General features: G+C 48.0%; 1 protein-coding gene across 1 annotated transcript in view; it reads right to left on the minus strand.

Annotated features, from left to right (window-relative positions):
* TTC28 (tetratricopeptide repeat domain 28) overlaps positions 1-22,323 on the minus strand; it is a 422,455-nt gene that overhangs the window by 47,185 nt on the left and 352,947 nt on the right. The window contains exons 8-12 of the mRNA XM_065417993.1: positions 20,668-21,191; positions 18,888-18,997; positions 18,376-18,505; positions 15,955-16,173; positions 11,902-12,067 (exon numbers count right to left, since the gene is read on the minus strand). Of these exons, the coding sequence (XP_065274065.1) occupies positions 11,902-12,067; positions 15,955-16,173; positions 18,376-18,505; positions 18,888-18,997; positions 20,668-21,191 (1,149 nt within the window). The remainder of the gene's footprint in view (positions 1-11,901; positions 12,068-15,954; positions 16,174-18,375; positions 18,506-18,887; positions 18,998-20,667; positions 21,192-22,323) is intronic.

Consider the following 22,323-nt stretch of genomic DNA (forward strand, 5'->3'; position numbering starts at 1 on the left):
GTTACCCTACTGAAGAATGAAGAAGAGCTGACTGAACAGCAGCACACAACTGACGAAGCTGGTTTCCCAACAGCCTCTCCTTCCTTGGGTTTTATTTCCGAGCTGTAGATAGAGGTGTTCACATCCCACAGTCCCCCAGCAGTTCTCAGTACGACTCCCAGAAAGGGGGGCAGAGCTCCTGGGAGAAGATAGAAGCCTGAATTCATTTGCCCTGCACAGCAGGCCCTGTGCATTCTTAGGAATAATCTGTCCAAACAGGAACACAAACAAATTTCAAAGTCCTTTCAACTGGATTTTTTGCTGTGAGGATCTTATTGAATGCAGAAATGATCCTCTAACGCCACAGGATTAAGGCATTTTATTCACAGAAATGCAGCTCCTTGATTAATGCACTGTGACAGTGTTTGAAGAATTATAAACACCAACAAAAGGATGTTTGGGAATCCCCTCCCAGCACAGGCAACCAGGCACTGCGCTCTGCCTTTAAACAGAATAAAATAAACATGGCCAGGGCATGAACTGGGGAGTCAAAATCAAATAGCAGTCTTTGGGTTTGTGTTAAACCCTTTGCTGTGTTTCACATTTAACCCTCTCTGCTCTTTGCTGGCAGGAAGACAGTAACTCCCAGAGAGCAGGAGCAGGGGCTCCGGGAGAGCAGATGCTCTAATCTCTTTTGGGGGCCTGGCACTCTCAGGTCTGGTGACAAAAAGCAATGGAGAACCCCACAGGGTACACGCTGGGAAGTATCTTCAATGTGGTGTATAAAGTTCCACATAAAGCCACCAAGTGAACAGAATCGGTCCATGTAATTCCCTGCAGTGTCGGGGGGGGGGGAGGAGGGAGGAAGCTTCCCCCCCTGCAAATCACACTAAGCCAGCTCTGAGACCTCAGGGCCAGACCGGGAGCTTCAGCCCCAGCCATTTGTACCTTGCTGCCCTCTCAATCCTGTAAGCCATTTAGTGACAAAGCTGCATGCCACACTAGGAACACACAGCGAGCTCACGCCTCCCTCTATGTCCCCAAATCCTGATAACTTTGTTTCTAAAGGACACTCCTTCCCAGTGACTGCAATGCGGTGCCCTGCAGCTGCCAAAGGCACTTTCTTCTGCCTCTACCTCCTAGGCACAAACGTTTTCCTTTTCAGTCATCATCAGATGCCCCCCATCAGATATCATGACCTGAGCCAGAGAGGATTATTTCCTCAGGCTCATGGCTTAGGTAAACCACTTGGCATGGTAGGGTGTGGCCCTGGGAGAGTGCTGAATGACAGCCTGGCTGCAGGAACGGCATAGCAGAGAGAGAAGCCCCTCCCTGCCCTCCAATGCGCGCAGACCCCCTGGGCTCTGACTTTAGGATGGTTTCTTTAAGCCCAACCTACTAAGAGAAAAATAGCAAGAAAAACAGAATGAAGCATAAACTCTGGCAAGTCAAGCGTAAAAGTATAATAAGGGAGGCCAAGAAAGAATTAGAAAAGCAACTAACTAAGGACACAAAAACTAACAGCAAAAGAATTTTTTAAGTGGGGTCCCAAAGGGGTCCATCTTGGGACCAGGACTATCCATTTATGACTTGATAATGGAGTGGAGAGTCTGTTTATAAAACTTGCGGGTAACATCAAGCTGGGAGAGGATGCAAGCACTTTGGAACATAGGATTAGAATTCAAAACAACCTTGACAAATTGGAGAATTGGTCTGAATTCAGCAAGATGAAATTCAATAAATGGGGAATAACTGGCTAGGTGGTGGTACTGTTGAAAAGGATCTGGGGTTATATTGGATCACCAACCGAATACGAGTCAACAATGTGATGCAGCTGTGAAAAAGGCTAATACCATTCTGGGGTGTATTAACAGGACTGTCATACATAAGTCATGGGCGCTAACTGTCCGGCTCTACTCGGCACTGGTGAGGCCTCAGCTGGAGTCCTGTGTCCAATGCTGAGTGCCACACTTTAGGAAAGACGCGGTCAAATTGAAGAGTGTCCAGAGGAGAGCAACTAAAATGATAAAAGATTTAGAAAACCTGACCTATGAGGAAAGGTTTAAAAAATTGGGCATATTTAGTGTTGAGAAGAGAAGACGGGGGACCTGAGAACACTCTTCAAATATGTTAAAGGCTGTTATAAAGAGGATGGTGATCAATTGTTCTCCATGTGCACTGAAGGCAGCACAAGTAGTAATGGGCTTTCTCTGCAGCAAATGAGATTTAGGTTAGATGTTAGGAAAAACTTTCTAACTATAAGGGTAGTTAAGCTCTGGAATAGGCTTCCAAGGGAGGTTGTGAAATCTCCATCATTTTTAAAAACAAGTTGGACAAACACCTGTCTGGGGTGGTCTACCTTTATTTGGTCCTGCCACAGAACAGGGAGCTGGACTTCATGATTTCTTAAAGTCACATCCAGACCTACATTTCTATGATTCTACTCAAGACAGTTAAGTCCAAAGCAGACTACGAAGAGTCACAAAGGAATCTCACAAAACTGGATTGACTGGGCAACAAAATGGCAGATAAAATTCAATACTGACAAATGCAAAGTAATCCACATTTGAATAAAGAATCCCAACTATACATACAATATTATGGGGTCTAAATTAGCTGTTACCACTCAAGAAGGAAACCTTGGAGTCATCATGGATAGTTCTTTGAAAACATCTGCTCAATGAGCAGTGGAGTCAAAAAAGCTAATGGAGTGTTAGGAAATATTAGGAAAGGGAAAGATAATAAAACAAAAATATCCTAATGCTGCTATATACATCCATGGTATGCCCACACCTTGAATACTGTGTGCAGTTCTCATTGCCCCATATATATATATATTGCTCCAATATATTAAAAGTGGAAAAGGTGCAGAGAAGAGCAACAAAAACTATTAGGCGTATGGGACAGCTTCTATACAAGGAGCGATTAAAAAGACCGGGATTGTTCAGTTTAGAAAAGAGATGACTAAGAGGAGATAAGATAGAAGTCTATAAAATCACGAACATGTGGAGAAAGTGAATAGGGAAGTGTTATTTAACACTTCACAGGATCAGAAAGGGTTACACAACTAGCAGGCTAACTGACCCATATTCAATCTTTAGAGACATGTAAGTAGATAATATTTGTGGTTTTGTATGTTTACATATATATTGTTAGATGTTAACAATGTAACCAAACAGTTCCTGTCTATCCCTGTATTCTGTTAATTCAGAGATCAAAAGGAGATATTAACATTTAAATGAACTGTGAATGAAGTAATATCACTGTCTTTCCATGTAGCTAATTAACGGTGATGTTTAGGAAATGGGAGGTTTCTTCAAAGACACTATTGTTCATTTGAGGACTGCATGCAGTCAAGAGGATGCCCGAATAATGTATAAAGGGCTTTTGGGACCTGATCCCTTCATCTCAAATCTGCTTATGCTTCATCAGGGGAAATTTGAGCCAAAAGATTGAGATCTCCAGTTTCATTCTGGGTCACCCTGATATCGAACACTGGATTGAACGAACCTATGGACTAATTCTGAAAGAACTCTATGCAACTCTAAAGCTCATCATCTCGACTATGAAACTGACCTAAGAACTCTTTCACGTATGTATAATGATCCTTTAACCAATAATCTCCCTCTTTTCTATTTTTAATAAATTTTAGTTTAGTTAATAAGAATTGGTTATAAGCATGTTTTTGGGTAAGATCTAAAATATTCATTGACCTGGGGAGGTAATGTGTCCTTTGGGATTGGTAGAACTTTTATATGATGAACAAGATTTTCAATAATTCTCATCATATTTGACTTGGTTGTCAGGGTGGGCGCCCAAAGGCTGGGTTGCTTTAAGGGAGCTGTGTTTTTGGCTTCTGGGTAACCAATAAGGTACTATACAAGATGTTTTGTTGGTAGCTTGGTGGATCTAAGTATTAAAATAACTACCGGTTTTTGGGATTGTCTGCCCCATTTTTTACACTTTTAGATACTGACTTTAATAGGAATCACACAGCCCAATCTCCAAGCACAGCTTGGACAACGTAACCCTAAGGGTCTGTCTGCAACCAACAGCAGCAAAAGAACTCCAGGATATATTGTCTATAAAATCTCCACAGCTCCGAAACCCTCCACACCACAGAGGATGAGGACGAGCTAGTGCCTATATTTCTTGTAAGATGCTGGTTGGGTTGGCATTAATCTAGTGATTATTTATTATTATTTGGATAGCAGGGATACCGTGGTTCAAGCTCGTCTGGGCTGTAGTGGGAAGGATGCCACCTCCACTCTTACATCTGCTCCCCTAGAGATATCTGAGCTCAGATGTACTCTCATCACTTCTGCCAGGAGCCATTTTTTTAAAAATTGCTCACATGCTGTTTGTTTCTGACAGCTGCAGCCTTCAGTGCAATGAATAACCTAATTGCGCAGCTGTGAAGAGCTCTGGATTCCCTTCAGGGAGCCATCCCTGGGTTCCTGGAAGGTCACAGCCCCTCAGCAGAATGAATTCCACTTTTATTCAAATGAGGGATAATTAAGAATTCAATAATTGTGGATTTGGGAATGTCTGGGACAGAGTCAATTGCTAGCTATAGTTTTCCTATTACTCTTCCCAATGCCAGTGTCTGTCGCTTATGTACATACAGTTCTAGCTACTTAAAAGTAGGGTGACCAGACAGCAAGTTTAAAAAATTGGGACAGGGGTCGGGGGTAATAGGAGCCTATATAAGAAAAAGCCCCCAAAATCGGGACTGTCCCTATAAAATCGGGACATCTGGTCACCCTACTTAAAAGACACCACTTTAGTTTAAAGCACTGAACTTTCATAATCCCACAACACCCCAGTGAGGTAGGTGGGTGAATATTAACCTCATTTTAGAGACAGGGAAGCTCAGAAAGAGAAAGGGGAAGTGACTTGCCCAAGGCCACATGGTGAGTTCAGTGGAAGAGACAGGATCAGAACTCAGGACTTCCCTGAATCCCAGTCCTGTGTTCCCTCCTCCAGATCATACTGGCTTCCACCATCAGCCAACTACAGGGCAAGCATGTGAACATGTGTCTGTGCACACAACACCACATGTTGCATTCACAGCCAGTATCCCAGGAAAGCATACATGATATGTACCCACAAGACACACCTGGATTTCTGCCTCATGTAGACCTGCTTCTCCTAAATGTGAACGCTCAAATCTCAATATCTGGGATCCTCCAAAGGAATTTTCCAGGCTTCTACTTTTATTTCATACAAAACATTTCACAGCTGGGAATTTCTGTAACCAGGTTTATACTCATTTTTCTTTTCTTTATAATTGTCCAGCAATATCCCAGAGCCAAACGTCTAACATTTTCTTGTATTTTGTTCCTTTACTTCTAACCCAGCCACGTTCTGGTCATGAATGAATTTACAGGTAATGGCTGCATAAGTAGCAAGGATGAGATTCCTGGTGCTGCCTCTGCACCCTCCAGGCACACAAACTGAGCCTCAGTCCCCACATGGATCACACTGACATCACCCTTCCCCCTCCCCCAGAAAACTGGGCAGCAAAGCAGAGAGTGGCAAATCTCAGTTTTCTCCTAGATACATGCAGTCCATCTCCAGCTAACTGATCCTGCCGCATGCTCGCTATTGTTCTCTTTAAAGCCTTTGAAGCCAGTTAACCTTCTTCACCCATGGGGGAGGCTACCCTCTTTGATCTGTTTCTCTTCCCAATCACCTCCCCCTCTCTCTCACACCCTGGCCAGGTAAATGTGGCTCCAGAGTTGTTTGCGTTGTGCCTGTCTGCTCCTCTTTAAAAAAAATGACGGGCTGTGAACTGCTGTATTTTTGTGCTACCGAGTCTCAGAGATTGGGCTGCAACCACCATACTCTTCAGACAGGAACACATTCCAGAGCTTGCACAGCATGTTTAGCTTTCACAGGATTAAGGTAATAATTTTCATGCTAACAAAAATGGCTGGAAAGTCTCAAGGAGGTGGAGGAACCATAAGTGATTTCTCTAGCAGAAGGGCAGGGTTTTACTTGGCAGATTTCCACTGGAAGGCAGATAGAAAGTGACTTGTTTTCACAAGGGTCCTGATATAGCAGCTATCCTGCTCAATAAGAGAAAGTTTCTTTTCTGTTTGGTAGTGCTCTGGACAGGCCCCTTCCTCATAATGCAGGTGACAAATATTTCTCTCACGCTGGACTTGATGCCAGTTATTACAGTCAGGCCGGAAGACTTTGCAAATGCAGAGAGCTGTTGAGAAAAGAATTTCATTCACAAACTGCTCATAAATTTCCAGGCAGCTTCCAAGAATCTTCTGAGCAGCCCATGAATATAAAGAGCCTGAAAGTTCCTGGGCTGTAATTTGTCTCTCTGTGTATGAGTGTTCTTGGCTGAAGTACCTGAGCTGAAGTCATTATGGGCCCAAATCGCTGTCTGTCAGGCTGGATTTCTGCAGCCCTGTAGGTTGTTTCTTGCCAGTTTTCGAAGTGTTACTACTCTCCTATCTCAGGTATTTCCAACCACTGACAAGAGCCCAGCTGCTTCTCAAGGCTTCAGACACTTGAATGGAGACACATTTTTTGTGTTCAGTTTTTCTCCTGGAGAGGACTGTTTCTTATGTTTGAACCATCATCTGAGACAGCAAAGGAAACATCCAAAGGTCTCTGGAAGTTCAACCCAGTGGTCCCCACCTTTGCAAATAACCAGCCACCACTCAAACTCTTGTCTAGAGAACAGTAGGGGAAATACACTTAGCTGATAGTTTAGTGGAATATCATGACATCCACTTGTACACCAACACTGGCGGATCCCATCAACACTGTCCCCAACCCTGAGAGGTCACTCTGGTTCACAGAAGGCCTGCAGCTGATGGAGCAATGAGGAAGAAGGCTGAAGCACCAGTGGTGCAGAACTCACTGCATGTCTGTTCATTTACCACAGAGAGCATTTCTGTCTCTCGCTACTATGGTAGGGACAGTGGCAAGGAAGCTGTTCTCTCTCTCTGGCAGAGTGTGCAACAAAGTCAGACCCAGTGGAACCATATGCCTGTTCTGTGCAGGCAGGAGAACTCCACAGCCCTCTTGCTGAGAGCAACATCCTAGCAAGTTGGCTAAGAAGACAGATTGGATTTGGGCTCTCTGGAGAATACCACCAGGCAGTATCAGGGCAAGAAGTTAAAAGTGCACCAACCTATATGGCAAACCTTCATGCTGGTGTGCTCAGTGATATGCTGGAGGAGAAGTTGTGTCCTGCCCTGCAGCAGGTTCATTATTTCCTCCCTGGTAGACCCCCACCCTGGGCCCCAGCTGCAGAGGGTTCCAGCCTTTTCAGTGCATGGGCCTGGCTACCAGGGGACACATGAGTCAATATGGCCTGCGCTGTCACTAGCTGTGAATGCCACACGACGGTGCAGACACTGAGCGGGAGTGCCTTTGGGTGTAGTGCAGGATGCCAGTCACAGCCACTGCATTTCTCGCTGCAAGGAGTTTGTATCGGGAGAGATATTATTTTGCAGGGAACTCCCTTCCCTGCATGTCTCTGATTAGCATGAGTTGGAAAACCAGCAAAGGGATAAAGGACAAAGCAATTAAGGAATGTTGCAATGAGATTGTCTTTGTGTAGCCAACACATTTTATTTGAAGTGACTGACTTTTTAAAAGCCAATTCCACCTCACATGACCTATTAAGAATCACACACTGTATTATTTGTCTGAGCTCATCAAACGCTAATAACAGGCCTTCACTGTCTGTGACAGCCCTAGAAAACCTGAGATTTTGTCACTTCAAACCCATCACCTTCATTATGCTAAATTATAGAAGTGGCTGCTGTAAGTGTTATGCCCATAGAGTTGGCTTGTGGTCCCTGAGTCCTCGCCTCTTATACCTGAACACGAAACTGGACACCAGGAGCCTTGTGGATACCTAGGGTCTTCGTAAAAGAGGCAAACCCAGCGAGGTTGGCAGTGTGGCTAGTCTAGCAGGTAAGTAAATGACATTCATCCCCTTTGCCCCACTGCCACATCTGATGTGTGGAGCTGGCTGCCGTGCACATAGGTGAAGCTTCCTCCTCCCATTACTATCTGCATAAGGAGCGCTTTGGGTCTTAGCGATAGGTCACATCTCAATACCCGAAGCAGACAGACCAGGAGGACTTTAGAATCCACACCACAGACAGATGACCAAACTAAATACATTGACTTCTGGCGGATGGAGTTTATGCTCCTGCCAACTGCCCTGCGAGTGCTCCATCTGCTAGCAGCTTCAATCTCAGCAGCTGCGTAAGGCTCCCTGGCAAAGTTTAAAAAGAAGAAGTAAAATCATTAGATTATTTTCCTCTTTCCAGCCAAGTCTGGTGCCCTCTGCTCCAGCTTGTGTTTGGAATAGTGGCCTAAACCGGGAAAACCAGAAGCAAAACCACTGAGCTATCCCCTCGATATGCCTGATGATAACAAACTGCTTCTAACCACCTCAGCAGTGTCTCTCTGTCTCCTTCTGACTAGGGAGGAGAGAACTCACTTGCTGAGGAGCCTGTCACACGTGTGTGCAGATTGAAGGGGACAGTCCCAGTAAGAAAAGGGGAAGTATGAAATCCATGGAAAGGCTGATCTAATGGGGGTTACACCTCCAAACTATGGGCAGGTGCAAACTTGACAGGCATGTCCAACGGCCTCAACTCATCCCTCCACCACAAAAGAATTGTCAGCTGCAACCCCCTGCACCCTCCGAGGGCACTGGGCCCAAAAGGGTGTTCGTCCAGGGGAGGCAAGCAGGGCTCAGGCCCCACCAAGGGCTAGAAAGAACAGTTTTTAATCTGAGTTTTGTGTGTCTCCTGCACTGCTTGGAGAAACCTCCTCTGACTCTCTGTGTCGTTGCAGCTACCATGTGTTAGATTGCCACCTCAATCTGCTATGGGCACAGAACTCCCCTCTTGTGTCTGAGCTGAGGGGTTTGTTTCATGCCTTCGGAAAGCATGACAGGAGCAATGTGGTTCAAGCAGCCTTGGATGTCACACACAAAATGAGCAATGCTGATCCCTTCCTCGTAATCCACTGCTTGCACTAAGCAGCTTGGCTGTAACTCTGAACTAATTCGTCAAGTCTGGACTGAATCCAAATTCAGGTAATCAAGAGCAGGAGGCCAATCTGCGCAGCACAGTCCATTCATTCCCCCGCCACTATGTGGCGCTCCCACGCCCAGGAGCACAGCAATGATTTAATCTTGCCTCCGTGTGGGGGAATGGTCAATGACCTCGAGGTCCCTTCCAGCTCTATATTTCTTTGGTTCTGTGACTTGTTGCCACAATTCCTGGACAAAGGTGCCTTTCCCCACTAGCTCAAAAATTAGGCATTTTTTCTAACACCTTTTAAAAAGCATTTTAGGTTGAGTTTTCTCCCCAGTCACCCGAAGAAAAAAGGTGAAGCTAAGCTAGTATACTATAGCGTCCTAGTCTGAAACTCTCTGCCTTGCAAACCTTTCCAACACACCCTCGTCTCTCTCTCTCGGACACTCACCCTTCAGTGTAGTTTGAGATCACACCAGGGTAAGTAGTTTCAGCAATGTTTAGGGCACAAGCTGAGAATTATCCAGGTCTTCCATCTTCCTTATAGATTCTGACACAGAGGGAAGAACAAGCTCCCTGCCCACACTTGGTAACAGAATCCACAGCCTCCCCAGGGATTCCTTTCTAAGCTGCTGACTGCATCTGTTCAGTAACCCCGCATGGCTTGCTAATAGCTGTCCACAGTGTGTCCCCAGGATGTCCCATCCTATCACAGGGCAGGGATGTCAGTGAGAAATCAGAGACAAAGCTGACGGGAAATTGATCACACTCCACACAGTTAAAACATCTCAGACAGAATTGCAAAAATCAGCCTGAACCTCTTAACACAATCAAATGGAAAATCCAGCTAAATCAGACTGAGGTGTGAACGCGGGGCAGAGCGAGTGCAGGCATCGCTGGGGAGAGGTCTCTGCAGCACCTCTTGGTTTTATTGCTACCTTCTGCACAGGAAGGTCTGACTCACGTTACTGCAGCATCAGGTACCCGGACTTGGCTGGTTCCTGTGGCAGGCACCAGTACAGCTATTAATAGAGATAATTTTTCTGCACCGTCCACAAAATCCTGAGCAAAATTTACTTTTTGGCTCAATTCCACAAAAATGAAATTTCTGTTTCTTTGCCAGAACTATTTGCATGAAAAATCAGTTTTCTGAGTGATGCCCCCTCAGCCGTAACTGCGCCCTGCCCCCAGAGGTCCAGGCCTGCGGCAGCTCAGTCAGAACAGAGCAGAGCCTTCCATGACCTAGCACATACTTCTGTGATGAAGGCAGCAACATAAGACTTCAAGATTACAAATGAGATCATTCCCACTGCAAGCAGATCCTGGCATGCCCCGCCCCCAGCCAGCAGGGGGCTCCCTACCTGCTAATATGAGAGTCAGACAAACAAATTGATCTTCAACACACAGTACTAATCACTGAAATCAGAAGCAAGACGAGCTCTGCAAAAAGTTTCTTATAGTGCAGCATCTGCAGTGCCCTGCATTACTGTTAGTGATCCAACCAAAGGAAAGTCACCCACAATTCTCAGTACTGCAGAAACAGTGCTATGGTTACAAGAGAATGTGGATTCAGTTTAAAGAAATTTAAAACACAATAAAACAGAACGAACCATTGCCTCCATTCCTATAGGTGTTCAGGGCCTAGGTAATGACCCAGGACAGCAAATACACTTGGCTCTTCTTTTCACCCGGGGTAAATTAGGCTTCCAAAGTGCAAGTCGGTTACTAAACTGATTCTTCTTCTGGCATATGCTTCTGACAGCACAAACAATGCATTAGATGAAACTAACCTGCTCAGAATATACAGTTTAGGACTGTACAGTGGGTTTCAATTTTAATTAGAAAATTACGTCTCCGTCTACACTAGAGAGCTTACAGTGGCACAGCGGTGCCAATGCAGCTGCACCGCTGTAAGATCTCGTGTGTACCGGCTCTGTGCCAGTGGGAGAGAGCTCTCCCGTCGACATAATTAAATCACCCTCAACGAGCAGCAGGAGCAGCTATGTTGGCAGAGCATGTCTTCTGCTGACATAGTGCTGTGCACACTACCACTTATGCTGGCGAAACTTATGTCGCTCAGGGGTGTGGTTGTTTTCATACCCCTGAGCAACGTAAGTTTTGCCGACATAAGTGGTAGTGTAGACATGGCCTAAGTGTCATCATATCCTTTATGGTAGAACCTCCTACCTGTTCAATTCACAGAGCAGGTGCAAGGATGGGGATGCCCCTAACTCCATCCTGCGGGCTTAAGTGTTTGCAGAAGACAAAGTGTATTTTGCATGTTCAAGTATCAGTACAGGAAGTACTTGAGTGCTCATCCCATCAGGGAACCAAACAATACCATGTGACTCATTAGACCAATCACAGCTAAGCGCACCGCTTGATTTTCAGATATTCATGTTCAAGCCACAGAGTAAAAATTGTGTAAAAATATTTGTGGAGTATATCTGTACAGTGGATAAACTGAAGGAAATCTCTACTTGTTTTCAGATAGCAGCTACATTAATCAGATGGATTGTTCATTGTGAGTTATTTGCTAGCCAGAAAGAGACATATTTCAAAAATGTTGTCCCCCAAGTTGCAACCGCAATTTTTCATGAGCAAATCTCTGAGGGGGAATTAATTACATGGGTACCTCTGAATAGAATCTGCCCATATATAGCAGATAATGAGACATCTAACTATCGAGTCTGTGGGTGCAAACCCCATCTGCATGCACATAATCTATTATTTGCAGCACAGATGGCTGTGGATACAAAATAGAGCAGCTTGGCTGAAGCTTATTTAAAATGTGGCCCAGAAAATCAGAGTTCTCAGCCATCAGCTCCTCCAGGCTGTTTGGATACATGACTTCCAGGTGGGAGCAAGAGAATCAGGATGTGAACTCCTAACTCACCGGGTATAGTAGGAGTCCACGCCCAGTGCCTCTCGTACACTTGAGATGTAGAGCTCCAGTGCTGAATTAGTAACCGTTTGGAAGCCCACGCTGCTTGCTTCATGGATGTCCCCGGCATTCTCTGCCATGCTGTCACCCAGATAGTATTCATGAAACTTCAGAATTCCTGCAAGGACACATTAATTGCCAGCATTATCGACTGTGTGAAGGGACTGCACTGGCAGCAACTGCCGAAGAAAGCAGTACAACTGTTACAAGTCCTGAGGGGTTGGCATCTCCAGCAGAAAAGGAGCGAAGCATGCTGTGCTGTGTCTCCAGAGGGCTTTCCAGGAGTTAGTCCAATATGCTATATTAAGATTTTGCTTTCAAAATCTGGTTTTGTACTTTGCAAATGATGGTTCAAGGGAAGAAAACTGAGCCGGGCTTTAATGAGATGTTCAGAAGGCACTTACTATCACAGCAGCCTCATATGAATCATAAAACAGATGTTTCTCGCAAGCATCTCCCAGGGAAATTCCAATAGCACATTTCAATAGCAGCATATGAAAAATGTCTATTAATAGTATCTGACCACATAAACTGGACACACAAGGGCTGAAAGGCTGAACAAAAATGTTATTCCTACAGCAGAATCTCCTTGTGTCACATGGAGATTTCTCAGTTCACCCTTACGCACAAAAATAAATACATGCAAAGAAGTAAAAGGTAGATTAATGCATATTAAAATACAAAAGCAAGAACATTACACAATGGGGCACCCAGAGAAAGGAAACATTCATATCAGGAGTGCAACATTTTGTCAAAGATTCAGCTGTTACTGCAGATAAAACCCTCCTCCAGTCAGACCAGCACACCCTTTCTGATATGATTAACCCTGCAGTGCCACAGCACCTGGTGATCACTCTTGAAAGATTACCCTGGGCACCCTGTTTGCAGTGGCAGCATAAACAACAAACGAAATTGGTGGGATGAGATGGTCAAATAAAAAGACTTAAGCAACCTATTCTGTAGCAACAGCCGCAAATGGATCCATTGAAATGGTCAAGGGGTGAGTGGGGAGCTCTGAGGGAATATTACCTATGCTAGAATGAGGAACCTGAGATGCTCTCAAAGTTTCTGCATATGTACTGGAGAAGGCAAGAAGAAAGCAGAGAGCTGGCGTGCTGGCGTCAGCGCCTGAGAACTCCCACATAAGAGCCCATAGTAAGGCAGCCAAAGGTGAAACAGCAACTAGCTACAGAATAAGGGTCTGAGAGAGGGAGACAGAGCCCAAGCAGACTGTAACCAGAACTGCCCCGCAGAGCTCGGTTACACAGAACAGCCTCCAAGGCCCTGGGCAGTTCCATACCCAAGTGCCCCAGGAGGTTGGTTGTGGCTGCTCTTCTACAAGCCCCTAACTTGTGGTGGGGATGGAGGGGCCGTGACTAAATCTTTATGAATCCCAGTGACAAACCCTGCTCTTCCAGCTGATACCATCTTACCAGGCCCAGTGCTGTCTCCAGTGTGGTAAAACCATCAACATTTTATTATGCAAAATGTCTGGTTTGAGAGGGCAGCTAGTGACCGTGTGTGTAACGGGACAGTAACCTCTCTTCACTCAGATCCATAAAGGATTTGAGTAACTCCTAGAGTAAATCATCAAAGAGATACATCTAGCGAAAAATACGTCATCCAAGCCAAAGTTGTTCATTTGTGTTTGCTTTCCTTGTTGAACCAATTAGTGCTCTTTATCTCTTTAGCTTTGTCATGGTGAAGAGTTACAATTATTAAATTATATACAAGAACTACTCCTGAAGATTTACAGTCATCACTTTATTAGATAATGAATAACAGTTGCCTGCAAAAAGGGATCCTCTTCAAATTAATCCTTCCTGCTCTGCTCATCTGTGATAAATGTTTCCACATTCATGTGAAGAAGATTCAGAGGAACAGACAGCTAGATGGCATATCAGGAAGCTGGGCTGCCCTCCTGTTATCTGGAATCCACTTCAATTAATACAGTACATGTCAAATGCGTTTGGAAGCATAAAACAGAGAAATGTAATTAAAGTGACGACTTTTTGTTACATAAAAGATTCTCTATTGGAGGTAGCGTGCTTGGAACCTCATTATCACTCTGCATTGCCCTGTGGGAAATCCAGACAGATTGGCTGTTGAAAAATGGGTAAATTAAGCACCTGAAAACTTTCCCATTTATGGGTGAATGTCTAAGCCCTGAACATGCTTCTCTGACTGAACTTTCCTTTCCTCTATTTCTGTGCATGCCACATGTGCCGGCCTATTTGGGCCCCATGAGCCAGCCTGATCCCCAAAAGGAAGATCAGTCCTCAAAACCATGAAGTCCTCCCACTCAACAGAGGGGAATGGACCAACAGAAACATGGGTATTGAGTAGTCATGGGGGACAAAGAATGAAAAATGCTGGAAGGAAGTGTAGGTCAGATGGACAAGTAAGGAACACTGAGCTGAGAAGCCCAGGTAGTGCCCACCTCTCCACAGCGGAAGCCACCCAGAGGAATCTGCCTGGATGCGCGGACAAAAAAGTTAACAGAAATTGGCTCCTCTCCACAGTCCCAGAGAATATCCCAGTCCAACTCCCTCTTTCTAGCCTGGTAAATAGCCATCTTGCCCAGCGCCAGGGGGAGGATGACAGGGAGGCGCCGAGATTTTGTGGAGCCACACATAGGAAGTACATAAATAAAAATGTGCAGGGAAAGGTGCAGCCAGAGCTTCAACAGGAGTTTCTGGAGGAGGCAGGAAACAGGCTGCAACCAAGGGTTGCCAACTCTGACTGAAGCTATTCCAGGAGATTTTCCCCCTAACATTATGTAATGTCATTAATTGTACTGTACCTATTAAAATCCCCTGGATTGCTTTCAACAGTCACTGGGCAATCAATGGCGATCCTGATAGACTCCCAGCCAGTCCAGGAGGGTTGGCAACACTACTGCAACCTGCTGCACTGAAATAAACAGGCTCTAGGGTCTCTCTCTTGCCACAGAAGTGACAGGTGTCATGGACTGCGTAAACTGCACCAACAACACATCTGTGCTCATGGCTCCATGAAGGAGCTGCCAACTTATGTTCCTAGTGGTCCCTGGAACCAAGGTGGAAAGGTGACAGACTGACAGCTCTGGGATCATGTCAAGACCTTCCCTCAAGTATGGCACCAGCACAGCAGTGTGAACCTTACACTCCCCCCACAACTGACCCACCAGCACACCTTAGCCCTGACCAGGGGAGGCTTCCCTCTCTAGGGTTACGAGAGGAGTCGAGTCTCCATGGCTGGCTCTATCCTGGCCTGCCCACAATGGTGCTATACAGCACTGGTTTCTGTAGAGAGGATATTTGTACACTAGGAACAGGACAAATCCCCCATCTCATTTTACCAGGGCCCCCAAAACAGCCGTCAGACGGAGACACCTTTTAGTTACTACCGTCTTCAGGCCAAATTCCTCCCTAGAGTAAGACCAGTGACTACAACGGATTTAGAGCAGAGATGAATTTGGCCTGTGGGTGTGCATTCAATCCAGTGCCCTCAAGGTGAAAGGCTGCATATCCAATTACCAATCCCCTGAGCCAGCCTGCCTCTTGATCCAGCTTACACGGATGATCCTATTTTCCTGCTTTCATGATAATATTAGATAAAGGATGAAAGAAAGTTCCCCCAGCAGCTGCCAATTCCCGTGTACAGGTGACAAGGGCTCCGTTCCCTCAGCACCTCTGCAGCTGAATTGCCACCAAGGCTACCAAGATTTAACTGAATTCCCAACAAGAGCTGAGTATCAGTCGCAGTAAAATGAGTTGTGGTGAGCAGCGGCAGAATAAGCACCCTGAACAGATGTCATAGCACTATCAGAGAGCAGGGAACGTAAGGATGTGGCAGCAAAGCACACTGCATAATCCAGGGCGTATTTCACATTACAAAGTGAGGCTTTGGGTGCCAGGCCCAGCCTCTGGGTGGTGGAACAGGACGAGACCCTAATGGGTCTGTCCCAACTCTGATTTCTAGGATTCCCCCTTTGCAGGCTTTTCCTACAGAAAGGAAACTTACCTGCCCCAGGAGCAAGCAACCAGCTGTACAGATAGCCGGCAGCCAGCGAGTAGTAGAGAACAAGTCCCCTCTGGCCATTCACAGTCTCCAGAACCTGGTCAATGGTGACGGGGGAATAGGGGTCAGAGTCCTGCTGTCCAGTCTGACGTTCCACCAGCAAGTCAGCGAACGCTCTCGTTCGCCCCCTTTCTGCCACAGCCAGGGCTTCGTCGTGGTGGCCTGTGAAGAAGAGCCACAAGTTAGGGAACAAAGATGTGTCTCAGGCCTGCACCAGACAGAGCATGACCAGTCCAAACCAGCACCACAGGTCACAGGGCAGCAGCACCTCTATGGGCAGACTGTCTTTGTTTCCCCAGCAACCCCAAGCATCCTGGCTGGCTGAACGTTGCTTCTTCCCAGGCTATAACCCAGTGCCCTTTGATGTGCCAGGGAGTCCCAAACATCCAAGATATCCAGTACCTCGGTCACAGATCCACAGGATCTGTGCTACACTCTGACTTGTAAGCTGTCCCTTCAGTGTGCCAGACCCCAAGAGGTCACACTTTTCCACAAGGGTAGGCCCCATGGCCTCCACACCTCTGAAATGGAGCCTCTGGGATCCTGCTTTTCACTGCGAGCTCTGCCCAGAGAGTCTGACTGAAGCAGACTGCTGTTCAGAGACTTTTATGCTCTTCAGGGATCAAAGTAGCTCAGCAAGTATCTGCAGTGACTCCAGGCAGCCTTTTCAGAACAGAGTAGGGTTCATTAGTCAACTGTAACACAGCCTCGGGAAGCCCTTCGGTGAGCTAGAGAGGCAAAGGTAAGACAGAGTTCAGACTGGCCAATGCCTGGGCTACACGGAGCCATGCTGCTCTAGAAACCATCCAGACTCTCTCTCTCTCTCTTTCTTGATCGCTTTGCCTGTCAGTCCCAGGGGAGCTTCTGTGTCTCTGAGAGCCCAGTTCTTATCACTGCCTCCTGTCACCTCTCAGTCCAGTGTCCTCCTGCTGCAAAGCCACGCTGAGTTCATGTGTTCACCTTGCCAGAACTTCCTGTTGTAAAGCGTCAATTGCTCAGCCCTCAGCATTCCCATTGTCTTTCCGGATCTGCCACCGATAAAGACTGGCTGAACCCAATCCATAACAACCCATTCCGATCACCCCAAACACATCATGTCTCCTGCTCTGCGCCAGGAGCAGAATTTTAACTCTTCTGCACCCACTGGGTAGTAATGCCAAGGCGACATGTTCAGAGTCCTACAGATAGTTCTTTAAAATATTATAGACAATTCCTACGTTCGTCACACTTGTCTCTTCTATCTAAGGTTTTAATCCCACCCTCATCTCCATGGGTCCGATCACCTTCCTGTTGTGCATTAAGCAAGGTGACTCACATCCAGTGTGTGTGGTTCACTCTCTCCCCAGGCCTCCAGAGGATTGTATGTGCTGAGAAGTGTTTTGCTTTGGCAGGGTTTTAGCCACACTGCTCTGTTTGTATTAGCAAAGGCAGCTGAAGAAGTGCACCTGGCACTGGGAGCAGAAGGTGCTGATTTGTGTACCCTGAGCAGGTAGAGTTCCTCACAGCAGGCTGGGAAGGGGAATCTCCTACCCAAGCCTGTAAGGGGTCTACACACAAATGGGAGGGAGATGAGTGCTGCTGTGGGCTCTGTGATGTGACCCAGCACAGCCCTGGGGGGCACAGGAGTGAATCATACACAAGCGAGGGGCTAAAGGAAGCGCTGCTGAGAGGGGAAAGCAATGAAATATCAGGGAAAGGACATCCTGAACTATGCCTCGTCCCAGGATCTCAGTGCTTTGTGCAAATGTTAAGTGCAGCCTCACAAGGCTCCTGTGAGGAATTAGCCTCACATTACACATGGGTAAGGCTAAGATTTTGTCATGGTTATTTTTAGTAAAAGTGACGGACAGGTCATGGGCAATAAACAAAAATTAATGGAAGCCTTGACCTGTCTGTGACTTTTGCTGCTGAGGCTCCATGGTTTCTCCTGCCACTGTGGTGGCTGGGAGCTGTGGGGTTCTCTCCCTACCCTACCCTCCCGCGAGGCTGTCGCCCATCGCTGGAACCCTGAGGAGGGCCCTCTGTCGCTGGAACCCTGCAGGTGGATCCTCCGGCAGTCCCGCAGCCCCAGGGGCTGAAGGAGAAAATGTCACAGAGGTCTCTGGAAGTCATGGATTCCATGACAAAAACGTAACCTTACACATTGGGAAACCGAGGCACGGAGCACAATGGGACTGGACCAGCTTGCCAGCAGCAGAGGCACAAAATGGCACAGAAGCCCTGATCCCGGTCTCCTGTTCGAACTACTAGACTAGAAACGCTTGAGAGGAACTGCACACCTGGAACTTGGGTCAAACCCTGGAGCCAGGGAAGAACTCAGACTCCTAGCTCCCAACAGCCACGGGCAGCACAGGTATCTCTTACCAAGGCTGACGAGCACTTGCTGCAGGGCCTGGTAGGATGATGTCTGCAGGTCGAAGAGCGATAGCTTGTAGTCGGTGCTCAGCTGCACCTCGTGGCGGATGGTTTCAAACAGTGCTGACGCCCTATAGAGCTGGGAGGGGAGAACAGCCCATGGTGACACTCAGAACTGCAGCTGGCCCAGCGTGCAGCCACTGGCACTTCAGTGAGGGGGACTGGGGAGGAGAGGGGAAGAAGCTGGGACCAAAATGCTCTCAGTTGGGGTCAGGTCTGCCCCATCCAGTCCTGGTCTGCAAGCAGCTCATCACACCCATTACTGCAGTGTCCAAGGCAGAGCGGCTGGCCACTCTGCAGGGGAAGAGACATAGCTGTGTCCAGGGAGAAGAGGTCAGGAGACTGCACCCAGGTGGGCAGTGACAAGTCATCTCTGAACAAGCACCATGTGTAAGAAGGGACCACACCCTGATGCATTACAGGGGATGAGAGATCCTACTACTACTGGAGCTGCTGCCTACCTGGTGCTGGGCCTCCTCCAGGTTCCCACTAGCCCAGAGGGAGAGGCCCAGGCCATGGCGGATTTTGGCTTCATCTTCTCTACGCCCCAGCTGTTCTGCCAGTCTCAGTCCTGAAAAAGAAGTGGAGTAAGTGAAGACAAGAGAAAAGATTCCCTGCTGCTGGATGATGGGAGGGTTGGGATGAAGGTGTTCAGGCTGCAGACAGGAGTAGGCTCACACTGGGTCCTGGCCCTGGGTAGGGCACTCATCCACGTGCAGGTGTAACTGATTTGCTGAGGCTGCACAACACCTTGAAGAGAAGTCAGCGGGTCAGCAGGAGCGGGAGTGACATTAACACAAGGGGTGCGCCAGCACAAGCGGCAGGGAGCTGGCTAGCAGGAGGGCATGGAGAGGACAGGGAGAAGGCACCAGAGCTAGGACACAGGCCCTTCCTCTGTGCCACTCCAGCCTCTCCCCACCCTCACCATAGCCGTTTGGCTTTTAACCCTTCAAACACTGCAGATGAGCAAAACTGCACTGAGCTGCCAAGTGCTGCTGGAGTCCTTCTCCCTCTCCCTCCTGACCTGAGAGGCCCTGCTAATACATCCAGCTAACCAGGACATGCTCAGCACCTCCCCTTGTCCCAGGTCTCCCAACACCTTCCTAGCAGACATGAGGGTTCTGTTGCAGCTAGAGGCGGGGCAGCGATTCTAATCTGACCTACCACAGGAACATTCATTTCAGTTCCAACAACATCCACAGGCATTTCCTACAATGCCCCAACATGTCACACCTCCATGGGCCCCAGTGATGTCAGATACATCCAAGCATCGCAGAGAATGTAAGGGAAAGGCCCAGGTGGGGTAAGGGCTGCTGGGCTCAGCTGCAGAAGAGTGGCCTGCAGGGATACCCAGCAGCTGGAGCAGCAGGAAGGTCACCTCCCATCAGGAAAGGGGGCTGCACTGATTTCCCCCCCACCAATTTAACTGAGATTCCCCCTACTATCCTGAAATCCTGCTCAGGTCAGTTTCCAGGAAATCCAGGCTAACTCGTGTAATTAATCTATCAGTCTGCAGCCCAGCTCCCCCCACACCATTCAATCCACTCAGCTTGTCCCACTCAGCTTCCTCACACTGCTGCCGCCATGCTGAACAGACGATGCTTTTATCCTGGGAGATGGTGCAGCAGCAGCAGCAAGGGTAAGGCGTGCAAGGCTGGACCAATGGGGGCCCTCCAGCTGTCCCCCGCTCCCAGCCGCTCAGAGCATCCCCCACAACACTGTCATGGTGCAAGGTTGAGAGGCCTGTTACTTTTCCAGCTCTCAGCCCCACCCCACTTTAATCTGAAGGGGAGAAACAGGTAGCTCCCAGCTGAGGCAAGCGCAGCCCAGGTGGGCTGCGGGGCTGTTTGTCCTCAGTACAAACAGGCTTTGTGGACCCAAGTCATTCCCTGGCCTGCCATGTCACCCACTGAGGAGATTTCCCTCTCCTGACTCAGGGCAGACTGGCTTTATAGAGAGACTTGGGGTGTTTGGAGTGAAGTTTAGTGATTAATCCTCCCCCCCGCAAAGCACTCACTGACCTTTAAAAGCTTTGCCATTCCCTTGTCTGTCACAATGTGCTGCTACATGAAGGTTTGGGCAGCCGGGCCGCTAATGAAGGGCACAGTGATAACTGCACAGGTCTGCAGGAGACTGTCAGAGCTAGCGAATGTCTTAGACACATACTCACATTCCTACATCTCGCTCCCTTTCACACGGACATGCCCTCTCCCCCATCCCCTGCAGAATTCATCCACTCACCTTCCTGCAAGTACATCACAGCCTGAGAGTAGTTCTGCAAGGCATGGTGTGTCCTCCCAAGGCTGCTGTAGGACACGGTTTTGGCCACCAAGTCATTCATTTGAGCTGCAATGCTGAGATGTTGCTCCTGATAAACCACTGCCCTCTCATAGGTGCCCAGCGACTCGTACGTTAATCCCAGATTCCCATAGGCCCTGCCCTGGCAGGTGGGATTGTTGGTCTCTTCGGCAATCTGCAGGTCCAGCTGGTGGTACTGCAGTGCCGTGTCGTACTCGCCCATTAGCTGATAGACTCCCCCCAGGCCGCAGGCCGCGTCGCTCTCCAAAGACCGGTCTTTCATTTCTCGGGCGATGTTGAGCTGCCGTTCCAGGCAGGAGATGGCTTGCTCATAATTTCCTAATTGGCTGTGCAGACTCCCCAGCTCCCCATAGGCTTGGGCTTTGTTGAACGCCTCCCCGAGCTCATGGGCCACCACTAGCCTCTTTTCAAAGCACACGAGAGCCTGCTGCAAACTTCCCATTGCCCTGCGTGGAGAGAAAAGGAGCATTTATCTTGCCTAGGCAGATGTAACATGAAAACCATCTTTCACTGTCACGTCCTACAGAGAACCTCTGCTCTGAAGCCGGCTCAAATCTGTCATGGCCCCGCTGCCAGATGTAGGGGAATTTCAGAGCTGCCAGTGAACCCTGGAGTCAATGGTAAGAGAGACCCTGAAGGCTACAATCAGGCCCAAAAAATTGTCCAGGCCTCCTCTGCATCCCCTGTAAAGAAGTTTCATTATTCAGGGTAATAGCACAGCCTGAATAACCTTCCCCCTCGCCATCCAGACCGCTCTGTCGTTCCACACTACCCGGTGTGTAGACACTGCCCTGCACAGCCATACACATACAGCCGTACAGCTCCCCTACAGCCGTACACCCCCACATCCCTCTCGCCATCCAGACAGCTGTTGTTCCACACCATCCGATGTGTACACCCTGCCCCACACAGCCATACACATACAGCCATACAGCCCACTACAGCCGTACACATACACCCCCACCTCCCCTTCGCCATCCAGACAGCTCTGTCATTCCACACCACCCAGTGTGTACACCCTACCGTACACATACACCTCCCACAACCATTCATCCCTCCATCCGTACACATATGCCCCACAGCCGTACATCCCCCCCACAACTGTACGCATATACTTCCACAGCCGTACACTGCCATCTGTACACATACACCTCCACAGCAATACATCCTACACACATACACTGCCAGTTTCCCATGTACCCTCCACTGCCACCCCCCAAATCTGTACACATATACCCCCCCAGTCCTCCACATACCCTTCACAGCCACTAGCCCCCACACATCCATGCACATACACCCCCACAGCCATACACCCCAGACAGATCTGTACAAATACACCCCTACAGCTTCCATGTACCCTCCACAGCCATACACCCCTGACACACGTGTACATAGACACATGCACAGCACCCCCATCTACCCTTCACAGCCACACACCCCAAATCCATACACATACACCCCCCAGTCATATACCCCCAACACACATCTGTACACACATCCCCCACAGCTCTACACCCACACATCCATACATGTAACCCCAACCCACACAAATGCATCTGTAAAGTTCCCCCTCCCCCC

Source organism: Emys orbicularis, chromosome 16 (genome assembly GCF_028017835.1).
Source record: "Emys orbicularis isolate rEmyOrb1 chromosome 16, rEmyOrb1.hap1, whole genome shotgun sequence".
Lineage (NCBI taxonomy): Eukaryota > Metazoa > Chordata > Testudines > Emydidae > Emys > Emys orbicularis.